General features: G+C 40.5%; 1 protein-coding gene across 1 annotated transcript in view; it reads right to left on the bottom strand.

Moving 5' to 3' along the window:
* Positions 1–7,756: 7,756 nt before the first annotated feature.
* The window catches only part of LCMT1 (leucine carboxyl methyltransferase 1), a 47,797-nt gene continuing 40,874 nt past the window's right edge, over positions 7,757–14,679 (bottom strand). The window contains exons 8-11 of the mRNA XM_004439513.3: positions 14,119–14,220; positions 13,003–13,094; positions 9,638–9,735; positions 7,757–7,979 (exon numbers count right to left, since the gene is read on the bottom strand). Coding sequence (XP_004439570.3) covers positions 7,954–7,979; positions 9,638–9,735; positions 13,003–13,094; positions 14,119–14,220 — 318 coding nt within the window. The 3' untranslated portion in view covers positions 7,757–7,953. The remainder of the gene's footprint in view (positions 7,980–9,637; positions 9,736–13,002; positions 13,095–14,118; positions 14,221–14,679) is intronic.

Below are 14,679 nucleotides of genomic sequence, written 5' to 3'. Positions count from 1 at the left end.
GCTTAGAACTTCATAAATTTTCTGATATTAAACAAATTCTCTGCGAAGCAGAGCAAATACAATCAAAATGACTCCACTTTGGGGGGCTGATGATCTAAAAGCTTTTCAATTTCTTTCTCTGTTGCCCATCTTGCATTACAAAAGCCGTAAAACCAGATATTCTATTTCCCAGCCCCTCTTGCAAGTAGACCCAGTTCTAGGGTTGCCAGATTTAGCAAATAAAAATAGGGGACACCCTTCCCAAATACCACAAGGAACACACTTACACTAAAAAAATTCTGCATTGTTTATCTGAAATTCAAATTTAACTAGGTGTCCTGTATCTTATCTGGCAATCTTACCTAGTTCTTACTATGAGATATAGGGGAAAGTATATTGGAGCAAATTTGGGAACAATTTTATTCTGGATAAAAAGATAGAGACTGCTGAAGAAAAGATCTACCTTTTTTCCTACCATGAATGCAGTTGTGATGCCTGGCACTCTAGCAGCTACTTTATGATCATAAGGCAACAACATAAGTTTAAAAGTCAACATGCTGAGGAAGACAGCACAAAAAACGGATGCAGGTCCTTAATGATATTCTTCAACCAATATTCTTTTACTGGAACTGAAAGCATTCTAGATACCCAATGCTCCTTTGTTGTTTTTGTTTTTTTTAAGCCATTTCTGCTGCTAAATATTCAAAAAGAACTATTCTCACTAAGAACTGTAAAATTTTGGAGAAAAGGGTCACTCTTCATCAGTGTCATCTAGGGCAGCCTCAAAGTGGGAAATAAGCCAATCTGATAAATGTGGAAATTTATCAGAAATAAGGAAATGAGGCAGCAGGGCAACCAAACCCTCAAGCAATGGTGATGATGGGGGATTTTTACGTGCTGTTTGGGGCAGAGGGAGAGGGCATATATATAATGTAGCAGTCAAAAGCACAAGTTCTAAGCTGCCTGGTTTCGAATTCAGTTCCATCATTTATCGGCTCTATGACTTTGGACAAATTACAAAATCTCCATGTGCCCTTACTTCCTCATCTTTAAAACAAAAATATAAACAGAACATGACATAGAGTTGTTATAAGGACAGGATGAGTTAATACAAGTAAAGCAATTAGAAACACACGTATATAATCAGTTAGTGATCATGGGTGGAGTACAAGCATGCTCCTTCGCACATGCTAACCCCTCAGCCGAGGGCACTCTTCCCTCACCTCTTTGCGGGACATTTCCTCAGGAAAGCTTCCTTGACCAGCCGAAAATGGCTAAGCTGCTTTTGTGAGGTGAATCCATGGCTTTCCCACATAATGTTTTCCATGCTTTATGGCAAGGCATATTTAACTGGCCATCCTCTCTAGAAGAATGGAAGCTCCTTAAGAGCATAAACCATGTCTGTCTTGCTCAACTTTTATTGAATATAATAATAAAAGAATGAAGAAAGGGAGAAAGGGATAAGGAAGCCTGCACTTGGGATGGACTTGGAAGGTAGGCAGAGCTGCAGGGATGAAACTTGGGGAAAGCACAGTCCAAGGAGAGAGACTTGCCTTAGATAAGGCCCAGTGTCAGTCCACTGGAGAATAAGACTGTAAATGTAGGATGAGGCCCCATCCTGGGGCATTCTTGCCTTGCTAAGAGCTTGGTGTTAAGCTGTCAAGCAAGAAGGAGCCCTGACCGTCTTTGACCATGGGAATGGTTTGCTCAGCAGGGGAATATAGGCCCTTGGTGGTATAGAGGAATGCAGGAGGTTTGAGAATGAGGACAAAAAAGACTAGGTGTGAGACAGTGGACGACTGAATCAGGCTGGCAGTAGGACAGTAGAGACGGATATGAGAAGCTATGCTGGTTGAAAAACATCAACAGAACATGGCCACCCAGTCGATGAGGAGAACAAGAAAACGCAGGGAGCAGTGACTCTGACAACTCTGAGTGGGGTGGGGGGTCCACTGGCAAAGAAAGCAGAGTTTATAAAGAGCATTTAGGAGGGGGAAAAGATGTATTTGGTTTTAGAAACATCAAGTTTGAGGAGCTAATGAGTCACCTAAGAGGAGATGTAGGATAGGCACCTGGAAAAGCAGCCTAGGAGACACAGAATTTGAGATAAGCTTTGGGAGTCAAAAGCTATGGTGAGAACAACCAGACAGAAGATCAATAAGGAGACAGAGGACTTGAACCCCACTGTAAACAAACTGGACCTAATAGACACGTACAGAACATTCCAGCCAACAACAGCAGGACACATGTTTTTCTCAAGTGCACGTGGAACATTCTCCAGGATGGACTTTATGTTAGGCCACAAAACTAGTCTTAATACATTTTAAACAACACACTCTTAACCAATGGACCACAGAAGAAATCAAAAAGGAAATCAGAAAATACCTTGAGAAAAATGAAAATGAAAACACAATATACCAAAACTTATGGGATGCTGTGAAATAAGTGCTAAGAGGGAAATTTATAACTGTAAATGAATACATTAAAAGAGAAAGACCTCAAATCAACAACCTAAATTTACATCTTAAAGAACTAGAAAAAGAACAAACTAAACCCAAAGCTAGCAGAAGGAAGGAAACAAGGATTAGAGCAGAAACAAATAGAGAATAGAAAAACAATAGATAAAATCAACAAAACCAAAAGCTCATTCTTCAAAAAGATCAACCAAATTGACAAACCTTTAGCTACACTGACAAAACAAGAGAGAAGACTCAAATTACTAAAATAAAAAATGAAAACGGGGACATTTTACCACTGATTTTACAGAAATAAAAGGGATTATAAGAGAGTACAATGAACAACTATATACCCACAAATTGGATAACCTGGATGAAACTGACAAATTCCTAAAAAACACACAACCTACTATGGCTGAATTAGGAAGAAACAGAGAACCTGAATGGACCTATAACTGGTAAGGAGATTGAATCTGTAATGAAAAACCTCCTGACAAAGAAAAGTCTAGAACAGATGGCTTCACCGGTGAATTCTACCAAACATTTAAAGAACACCAATCGTTCTCAAACTCATCGAGAAAACAGAGGTGGGAGCACTTCCTAAGTCATTCTATGAGGCCAGCATTACCCTGATACCAAAGCCGGACAGAGAGAGACACCACAAGAAAACCACAGACAAATATCCCCTATGAATATTGATGCAAAAGTCCTCAAAAAAATACTGGCAAACCAAATTCAGCAGCGTGTTAAAAGGATCATACACTAGGACCAAGTAGGGTTATTCCTGGAATGAAAGAATGGTTCAACATACAAAAATCAATAAATGTAATACACCACATTAACAAAATGAAGGGAAAAACCACATCATCTCAATTGATGCAGAAAAAGTACTGGACAAAATTCATACCTTTTTGTGATAAAAATACTCCATGGGGGCCGGCCCGGTGGCGCAGGCTGTTAAGTGCGCACGTTCCGCTGTGGCGGCCCGGGGTTCGCCGGTTCGGATCCCGGGTGCGCACCAACGCACCGCTTGTTAGGCCATGCTGTGGCGGCGTCCCATATAAAGTAGAGGAGGATGGGCATGGATGTTAGCCCAGGGCCAGTCTTCCTCAGCAAAAAAGAGGAGGATTGGCATTGGATGTTAGCTCAGGGCTGGTCCTCCTCACAAAAAAAAAAAAAAAAAAAAAACACTCCATGAAATAGGAATAGAAATAAACTACCTTAACATAATAAATGCCATATATGAAAAAGTCATAGCTAACATCATACTCAGTGAAAGACAAAGCTTTTTCTCTAAGATCAAGAAAAGAAAAGGATGCTCTCTTTTGCCACTTCTATTCAACATTGTATTGGAAAGTCTAGCCAGGGCAATTAGGCAAGAAAAAGAAAGAAAAGGCATCCAAATTGGAAAGGAAGAGGAAAATTATCTCTGTTCCAAATAACATGATCTTACATGTAGGAAATATTCCACCAAAACAACTTTTAGAATACACAAATTCAGCAAAAGTGACGAAAATACACGTGATACAAATTAATTGCATTTCTATACACTAAAAATGAACAATCCAAAAAGGAATTTTAAAAAATTCCATTTATGATGGAATAGCATCAAAAAGAATAAAATACTTAGGAATAAATTTAACCAAGGAGGCTAAAGTACACTGAAAACTACAAAATATTATTGAAAGAAATTAACCAAGACTTTAATAAATAGAAATATATCCCATATTAATGGATTGGAAGGCTTAATAGTATCAAGTTGTCATTACTACCCAAAGCAATCTACAGATTCAATGTAATACCTATCAAAATCACAATAACATTTTTTGCAGAAATAGAAAAACTCATCCTAAAATTTATATAGAATGTCAAGGAACCCCAAATAGCCAAAACAATCTTGAAAAAGAAGAACAAAATTGGAAGACTCACGGTTCCTGATTTGGAAACTTATTACACAGCTACAATAATCAAAACAACGTGGTACTGGCATAGAGACAGACAAATAGACCAGCGAAATAGAATAGAGAACCCAGAAATAAACCCTCACACGATTTTTGTTAAGAATGCCAAGACCATTCAATAAGGAAAGCCTCTTCAACAAATGGTGCTGGCAAAACTGAATATCCACATGCAAAAGAATGAAATTGGACCTTTAACTAATACAATACACAAAAATTAACTCAAAATGGATTGAAGACCGAAACTAAGACCTAAAACTACAAATACATAAATGGCCAACAAGCATATGAAAAAACGCCCAACATCATCAATCATTAGGGAAACAGAAAACAATGAGATACCACTTCAAACCCATTAGGATGCCTACTTTCAAAAAAAAACCAACAACCCAGAAAATAACAAGTGTTGAGAGGACGTGGAGAAATTGGAACCCTCGTACACTACTGATGGGAATGTAAAATGGTGCAGCCACTATGGAAAATAATATGGAAGTTCTCAAAAAATAAAAATAGAATTACCATATGATCCAGCAATTCCACGTTTGGGCATATACTGAAAAGAATTTAAAGTAGGAACTCAGATATTTGTAAACCAATGTTCTTAGCAGCACTATTCACAGTACCCAAAAGTTGGAAACACTCAAACGTCCACTGATGGATGAATGGGTAACTAAACTATTATTCAGCCTCAGAAAGGAATGAAATTCTGATACAGGCTACATGGATGAACCTTGAAGACATTAAGTACAATAAGCCAGATACAAAAAACAAATATTGTATGATTCCACCTACATGACGTACCTAAAATAATCAAATGCATGGAGTCAGAAAGTAGTGTAGTGGTGACCAGGGGCTAAGGGTGGGAATGTGAAGTTAGTGTTTAACGGGTATAGGATTTCAACTTGGGATGATGAAAAAGTTCTGGAGATGGATGGTGGTGACGGTTCACAACGTGAATGTACTTAATGCCACTGAGATGTACACTTAAAAATGGTTAATATGGTAAATTTTATTATATTTTACCACAATAAAAAAGAAAAAAAAATTTAAAACAGAAAGAAAGCATATGGTGAAGCATGAAGACCAATTCCTGAGATTACAGGAAGAGGAAGTGCTGGATACTGGGAACAGGAAAAGGCAGGTGAGGGTAGAAGGAGGGGTGTCTAGGAGGCTGAGGGAGGGGCAGGGAGAACATTTCAAGGTGAGAGATGGTGGCCCTCATCAGATGTTGCCAAGAACTTGAGACAGCCACGGACTGAGAAAGGGTCACTGGATGTGATGGTTTCAATGTCACCAATGTCCTTCCAAAGAGTAGGTTCAGTACACTAGTGTGTGTGGAAATCGTTACAAGGGGCTTGAAATGAGCAGATGGAGGAACAAAAGAGGCAGTGAGTGGCAATAACTCACAGGGAAAATGAGTTTCAAGTTCTAATTCAAAAAGCCAAAAGCACACTTCAGAATGCATGTCTCAGCATAGGAGGTGTGGCAGAGAAAGGGCATGAAAGCCAAGCCTTGGTGAAATCCTCTGCCCCTGCCACCCCTCCACGCTCACATGAAAACTGAAAGATGCTGGGTCAACCATTCCCTCATGCAGTGCTTCTCAACTTTGGTATTTCCAAATGTATCACCCCCACGATTTCTGCAACATCCGTGTAGTGCTTCTATTATTTTCTTAGTAATTCTTTTTAAATGGATTCACTTTTAAAATGAAATTGATAGGCACTTTAAGGGATATTTTATAATACAATCGTCAATAGTAATGGAGTATCATTTGCCTTGGACAGCAAGTAATCCATAAAAAGAAATACAAAGGGAAACAGAAATATAACTGAAGCAAAGCGAAGTTTTTAAAATTTTAGCCAGAGACTGTTCCTGCTTCAGTTAGGGACGTGCGATAACACACTGACCTTAACCTGTGATCAAAACCAAAACCAAAACCAAAACCATAACCATGCTAACGTAGTGCATGTACACACATGAAAATGAAACACGTTTCAAAAAACAATACTCATCCTTACACATTACTGGTAATGTGCCATAATATTTTCTATTCTATTCTATTTTATATCTTTCCAAAATAATGGACTTGATCCACTAAATGGATTCACCATCCATTAATGGCTTGGTCCCATGATTTCAAAAACATTGGATTAGTGAATATTACAGAAGTGTTAAAGACACACTAGCACCAGCCTGAGATCTCCCTGAACGTCTTAAGACTTGCAAGATAACTGAGAAGGAAATCACTTGCTCCCCGGGCGAGTCAGTGTCCTTTCACACTGCATCCGCACATCAGCTCCCATCAACAGGCATGCTGTTGCGTGGTGTAAACAGCCCACACGCTAGGGAACACTGATGGAGAGATTCCTCGTGGTGGAAGTAAGGGCCGTTCTCTCTCCCAGAGAGGAGAGGCCCGGGTGGTTTCCTCATCGCCATTCTGAATATGCATGTTCAGGTTCACAGGCCCAGTCACATACCTGAAAAGGTCATCAGGCATGGAGAGCCCTTACCTGAACTGCGGGGTAAGCACTCTGGGGGCCCTATTCATCTGTAGCATAACTGTATTAGTTTCCTATTGCTGCTGTAACAAACTACCGCAAAATTAGTGGCTTAAAACAACACAAATTTATTCTCTTAAAGTTCTGGAGGTCACAAACCTGAAATCAGATTCACTGCGCTCAAGCAAAGCTGTTGGCAAAGCTGGTTCCTTCTGGAGGCTCTGAGAATCTCTTTTCTTGCTATTTTCAGCACACCTAGGGCCGCTTATATTCCTTGGCTTTCTCCCCTTCCTCCATTTTCAAAGCGTATCATTCCAATCTCTGCTTCCAGCATCGCACCTCCTTCCCCTCTGACTCGGACTCTCCTGCCTCCGCTTATAAGGACCCTTGTGATTACACTGGGCCCACCCAGATACTCCTGGATAATCTCCCCATCTCCAGATCCTTAACCTAATCACACCTGCAAAGCCCCCTTTGCCAAATAAGGTAACACATTCACAGGTTCAGGGGCCCAGGAGTGGACATTTGAGAGGGCCACCATGCAGCCTGCCACAATGACCGAGATGAATGAGGCTTTCAGCAGGCTGGTCTGGCAAGGGCAGTGTGGAGCAGAGAACAGCTCCAGCCTCTGGTGGAGGCCAAGGGTCAAGGTGCTAAGTGCAAGGTCAGGTGCTACAAACAAGAGCACATGGGAGTAAATCCCAAAAGGGATGCAAGGGCACTGGCTAAGTCTGACTCACAGGGAGGAGCCAAGGCCAAAGTACGATTCAGGCTCTTTGGTTTCAGCTGATGTGGAGGTGAACCAGAGCCCACCCAGGGGAGCAAGGATGGGCAGCAGACAAGCAGCAGAGGGCCAACACACAGGCAACTGACAACTAAGATTTATTTAAAGGACAAGTCAACAGGAACAAGAACTGGTGCGACAACCCTAATGACCGAGGTCTCTCCGAGTGTGGGATGGGACTGGCAGGCGAGATCTCGCTGTCACTCGGGAAACGCGGCATATCAGCTCCGGGAGGGTCAGTGGCTTCAGCTTCTGGCTCAGCATGAGCCTTGAGCAGATTAATAATAAGTGATCTCCTTCAAACCTGAGGGGAGGAAATACACAAACGCTGCTAAGAGACGCTCACAGTGCAGGGCAGAGAAAACAGTCAGAGGCAGGAGAAGGCGACCCTCCTGGACCACAGGCCACACACATGCTCAGTGCAGCTCTGGTCCTCGGCTCTATAAAATGAGACTTCATACGGAAAGAGGCTGGACGAGATTGTGTTTATGGGAAATTTTAAAGGGTTTAAGAAAGCACTGTTAAAAGTTTATGGGCTCTCTGCAGTTAACGCCAAAAGTCTATCCCTTAAATGCTGAACCTTGAGCAAATATTTGCAGACAGTTCTTCACCGCACACACGAGTACTGGTATTACAAAGCAGCCACATGGAAAGTGGGGACAAAAGAAGCCCCTGACATAAAAATATGCCATATATTGTTACTTTATAAAAACTAGAATTAACTCAATAGGATTACAAACAACCTACATTTCCAAAAGCGTGAGGAAGTTAAGTAAATTCAGACATAGCCTCTTTTATAAAGCCATTAAAATTATGCCTGTTTAGAGTTTTTAATAGTAAGGGGAAGTACCTACGTTACAGTATTAAGTTGAAAAGATCAAGAATCAAAGTTACATAAAAATAAATTCATCTCTAAACAGCTAGAAAGAGTAGAAGGGAAAAGTTACTAGAGGTTATCACTGAGTGACAGGCATACAGGTGATTTTTCTCTTCTTCACCATACTTTTTCAGAAATTTCCAAAGCCTCTACTAAAAATTACATTGTTTTTTAAATTGGGGAGGGGATAACAAAATAAAAACATACTAATACATGATTTTTAAATCAAAAACAAATTTAAGAGGATTTTGTGGGCTGAACTGTACAGCTGGGTAAATTTATAAACTAGAGGAATGATAAGCCCAAGGAGATGATTAACAGCCTTGGGTCAACCTGGAATTTTCACATAGAAGATAGTTCTTGCCTCTGCCAAGTTCTTTGTTTTGTATTAGCTACCTGCCTGAGGCCAGATGTCATTCGGACACATCTGTAGGAAGCCTGAAGGGCAGCTACTGCATTAAAGGCCAGCACTGGAATCTAAAATGGTCTCCACACTGCTGGCGAGACCCCAAGAGATAACCCCCTGGGGGAAACAAGATCAACATGGGGTGGTTGTAAAGGACGAACTGGATCAAGACCAGGTAACAAGAAACACTAAAAGGATTCAAGCTCTCTCTCCATGGCCCCTTCTGCCAGGCCAGGGGACTTCTCCTTAATCATAAGAGATAAGAGGGAGAAACTCAACCCACAGGTGCTTGGGTTTGTTAGATATAACTATCTGTGTGTTGAACATCTGGTAAACCTGGTTAAACATTGATTAAAAAGACAAACATTGGTTACTTTTAAGACTATCACTTTAAACTCTCAAGGTCTTTTCTCTTCCAGCTGAGGAAATTCCCCAGCAGACCGCTAAAGGGTAGCTGGTTGGTTGGTTTTGACACATGTGGCTTATTTCAACAGTTCTCTTGGTTTTTGTGCTATAAAACGCAGAGGCTGTAACAGCTAATTCTCTGGATATACTCATGGACAGACGTAGAAGATCCTCTAGTTCTTTCTGGGCTGAAAGTTCCAGTTATGTCTTACATTCTTCGGAGAGGAAACGTTCCCCATTTCTAGGTCAAATCAACAAAAGTAGAATCCTGTACCCAGTTCACTTCCTCCTTTGGTTGCCCAGCAAAGGCAGTAATGCCGCATGAGCTGCTCAAGGAGCTCCACTTCATCCAGGAATTCAAGGGCCTCCACTCTGCGGAGAATAAAAACACAACAATACAAACTTATAAAGTTAAAAATAAAGATGACGGCCCATCGTTACGGATACTGAACGATGTTCATGATATACTAAGTGAAAAGAAGCAGGCTACAGAATAGTATGTATGGTGTGGTTCCATTTTAATTTATTTTTATTGAAAAGAAGAAAAAAATACCATCAACGAAGTCAAAAGACAAATGACAAACTAGAAAAAAATATTTGCAATACAAATGACAAAGGGTAGATTTCTCTGCTATATAAAGAGCTGTTACGCTTCAATAAGAAAAAAAAGGTGCTCTCCTGCATTACTAGTAGGATTACAAAACAGTACAACCTCTCTGGAGGTGAATTTGATCATCTCTACCAATGTTTAAAATGTACATCATTTCATTCAGCAATTCTGCTTTAAGAATTTACCCTATATGTGTACAAAGATGTATGTTCAAGAATATTCACTGCAGCGTCATAGGTGTAATGTAGTAACAGCAAGAAACTGTAAACTAGAAGAGATGGTTGGATAAACTACAACACACTCATACAACAGGATACTATGCAGCCATATAACAGAATAGGGTAGGTCTGTACATATTGACATGGAACAGCCTCCATGACACATCATGGAACTTAAAAAGCAAGTTGTTTAGTAAAGAATGCACATCGTACACTACCGTCTATGTAAAGAAAAAGTGGGGGATACATATGCTTGTGTATGCATAGATTACTTTTGGAAAATACAGAAGAAACTGGTAATGACAGTTGTTTCTTGAGATACAAGGCAGTGAGGGTGAGTGGGAAGGAGGGTTTTGGGTTTTGGTTTTTACTCTATACTACTTTATTCTGTTTTTTTTTTTTTTTATCATGGGCTTACATGATTTTTTCCAAAAGCATTTTAAATGTCAACTTTTAAATATATAGACACACAGAGAAACATGCATGAACATATGGAAATAGCTTTTAAATTTTTTTCTGTCGAAAGATGGGCACATTGTGGGGGAAAATTCAAGATTTCCAAAAAGTAAAAAGAAAATAAAAAATGACCCATATTCCCACTATTCACAATAGCCATTGCTAACATTCTGGTATTGCCATTTGTCCAGGCTATGTGCTTGTGTGTGTGTTGGGCGGGGGGAGAGTTTACACACGTGCATGTCTGTGCACGTTTCTGTATCTGTGTATTCATTCCTGTCTTGGTACGCAGGCCTAAGGGTCACATCTGAAGTGAGAATGACAATCCACAAAGTACTGTGGTTGCTTCCCAACTAATCAAAAGGCATCAAAGGTAGATTCCCTAATACCAAGTTCTCGAAAAAACCAGCACCATAACGAAGGCTCCAGGATGGTTATTACCAAGTTCAACTATCAGGAGACACTATGTTGTGACGCTGCTCACTAGAATGTGAACTCCACAAGGGCAGGCACGTCTTTTGGCCTGTTTTGATCACTGCTGTATCCCTTCTGCCTAGGGTGCACAGCACACAGTAGGCACTCAGTATTTGTTGACTCAACAGGCCTGCCTTAGACTTCTCTTTACACATAGTACCCAGCAAAAGCTCTTGGTAAATGTAGACAAACTATGAGGCATGCACAGAGCTGCAAGGACTGCTCAGCCTAGGGTAGACAGACCCAAGCCCATCCCAGCTTTTTACCCGCCTGTTAGAGATACATGTTGCTGTCTACAAAAGGCCATGGCAACGTGAGAGAAATGACTGCCTAGAAGCAAGTTGCTCCCCTCATGGCCGATGCTAGTTACAGACTCCTCCCTGGGTATCTAGAGGAGTTGCTAGAGCATTTCCATTACAGATGCCAGACCAGGGCTACTCAAGACAGTCATCTTGACACGTAGCAAATGAAAACCAGCCTGTGGAAAAGGAAAACTCGAGAAGAATCCGGGAAGCATTGACCTGATCACTTGGAGACAGCACTTTCACAAACCTTCAAGACTTTGACGTACGTTACTTGGAAAAAATAGTGATACTTCTAAAAGTTAATAAGTTCTGTGGAGAAGCAAGACCAAAAATTCTTCTCATTATTTTGTACGAGACTCTACCTCTAGGTCCCCAAAGGCAAGAGGAAGCACAAATCAGGAAGCACAAAGTAATTATAAAAAAAGAATTAAGCTGGCACCAACACTGTCCAGAGATAGAAACAGCTCTGGAGGGAACATCACCATGTATAACAGGAGAACTAAAATAAAACAAAATAAAAAACAAGACGCCACAACTAAATGCCCAGCTATAGATGTTACTATCTATCTATCTATCTATCTATCTATCTATCTATCTATCTATCTATCTATCCATTTATTTATTTTGTGAGGAAGATCAGCCCTGTGCTAACATCTGTCAATCCTCCTCTTTTTTTGCTGAGAAAGACTGGCCCTGGGCTAACATCCGTGCCCATCTTCCTCCACTTTATATGGGATGCCGCCCCAGCATGGCTTGCCAAGCGGTGCGTTGGTGTGCACCCGGGATCCGAACCGGCGAACCCCGGGCCGCCGCAGCGGAGCGCGCGCACTTAACCGCTTACCCACCAGGCCGGCCGGCCCCTAGACGTTAAATTACTTTAAAATTATCATTATAATACATCCACATATCAATGTAAATACTATGCACCATTAAACAGGATATGATAAACCTCAATATTTTGATATGTAAAGATAAATACAATCTATTAAGTTTAAAAAAGAGGAAGGTGGTTACAGACCAACATGTGTAATATGAATCCACTGATTCAAAAACCAGAAATCTACACATCAATAAATATTTATCTTTATATACTCATAGGAAAAGAATACACCCCAACTGGTTAACAACAGCTGTCTCTGGCGGGTGCAGTTCCAGAGTGCACTCCTACTTTATACTTATGTACTTTACACGGCTTGAAAATTGTTTTAGAACAACAAGCATGTATTTCTTTTATAATGAGAAAAAAAGTCCATTTAAAATAGAAGTCCTTGGGCAACATCATTTTCCTCCCATTCCAAAACATAGGAATTATGCAAAATTTCCACTGCAGAGGTTGCTCTGGGAATTTTCCAGGTGTAATTGCTTATTTTGACTAAAATAATCTGTTTTGGCATAAACCCTATCTCAGATAATAGCTAATGAGTTACTCTCAAGGTGCTATCAATGTTTAACATATATTAGCAGGTTAACTTATTTTAAAATAAGTCTAGTTAGGTTTTTTTTTAACGTTAAAGGATACAGACAACTGTCTTTAATCAAGTTAATTACCACGGCGCTAACTCTGCTAATCCCATACCTGCTCACTTCAGCTCGAGGTAATCTGCTGTACAATTCCATCATGTCGACTGCCGATGCTGTTTCCCACCCATTTGACAGGAGCCGTTCTTTCTGAAATATGCGGTGGAGAGAAATGGAGAACTACAAGGCACTGTCGTACAAATCCGAGACGCTCTTTACGTCCACAAGAATTTCTTAGACGACTCCTCTTGCAAAAGCCCATTCTGGCCCCTAACATCTTTCTTCTTTTTATTGTCCAATTTTCTATACTGAACATGCATTGTTATAATGGGGAAAAACTCCCTAAAGTACATTTAAAGAGAAATAAAGGAAGAAACTTTTCTATGAGCAACACTCTAGTGGTAATGTGACGACATAAGACATGTAAAAACTAACCTCTTTCAATGGGGGCAGGGGAGGGAGGTGTCTCTCCAGCAAAAAAATGACATTTTTAAAAAGGGAGGGGGGACTACTATAGATTCCAAGAGATTTAAGGGACATATCAATCAAGTATAAAGTGTGGACCACGTTTGGATCCTGATTCAAACACAGCAACTACGAACACTTGTTTTAAACAACTGGGGAAAACTGAACACGAACTGGGTATTAGATGCTATGGAGTTACTGTTGATTTGGAAGGTGTGATAATGGTGTTATCATTATCCTGGGGGAATAAATCTCCTTACTGATAGGAGACTCACACTGAAGTATTTAAGGGGGAAATGATATACTGTCTGGGATTTGCCTTAAGATACTCCAACAACACCAACAAAAAAAATTTCAGGGGTGATAAACAAAACAATATCAACAAAATGTTATTAATTATTGAAGGTGGTTGATGGGACATGGGTGTTCACTTTACTATTCACTCTACTTTTATGTTGTTTGAAAAACCACATAATAACAAGTTAAAATAATAGGGTGTAAGAAATGTAAATTTGCATTTTCCATACCAAGATGGCAGCACAGGGCTTGGATTTCCCTCGCATGATGAACTAGTGGCCCCCATGGAGCCCCAGCCGCCTGTGTAGGCAGGCACTCAACAGGGCTTCTCTCACTCTCTTATCTGTGAAGGGTGGATACTCTTTCTTGGTTGGCTAAAGGTACAAGAGGATGTCGCAGTCTGATCTCTGACCTGCGACTCTAACGACTTGCAGGTTTCCACTCCTGCCAGGTCACACTGTCGTCTCCGCAGGTTTTCAATCATGATCTGCCCAAACCGATCATCCATGTTCACCTGGGAAGGGAAAGAGAAGGTTGGGCATTGCCATAAGGGTTTCTCTGTTTCTTAAATATGCAAAATAAAACAAGAACATCCTATTTCTAACCAGTCAAGGCTGACGTTTGATAACACCCAGTGCAGGTAACAGAACCCTGTGTGCAGTGCTGATGGGAGCGTAAACTGGTGCAGCCCCTTGAAGGCAACTGGGCAGTGCACGTCCATTGTCAATACTCAGCCTGTGATCCAACAATTCCACTGCCAGCAATCTGTCCTACAGATACACTCACACAAGTATGCAAAGATGTAAGAATGTTTACTACAGCATTATGTATCATAGGGAGGATCTGGAAAGAATTTAAATACCCATCATCTGGGGTTAAATAACTTCTGGCATGTTCATATAATGAAATACTGTATAGCCATGAAAACAGGAAAGGAAGATGGATAGATAGACAGGGAAAGATCTATAAGACA

The sequence above is a fragment of the Ceratotherium simum genome, chromosome 26 (genome assembly GCF_057802395.1).
Source record: "Ceratotherium simum simum isolate JZ-2026a chromosome 26, ASM5780239v1, whole genome shotgun sequence".
NCBI lineage: Eukaryota > Metazoa > Chordata > Mammalia > Perissodactyla > Rhinocerotidae > Ceratotherium > Ceratotherium simum.
Note: the sequence above shows the minus strand (reverse complement) of the source record. Positions and strands in the feature narration are given on the sequence as shown.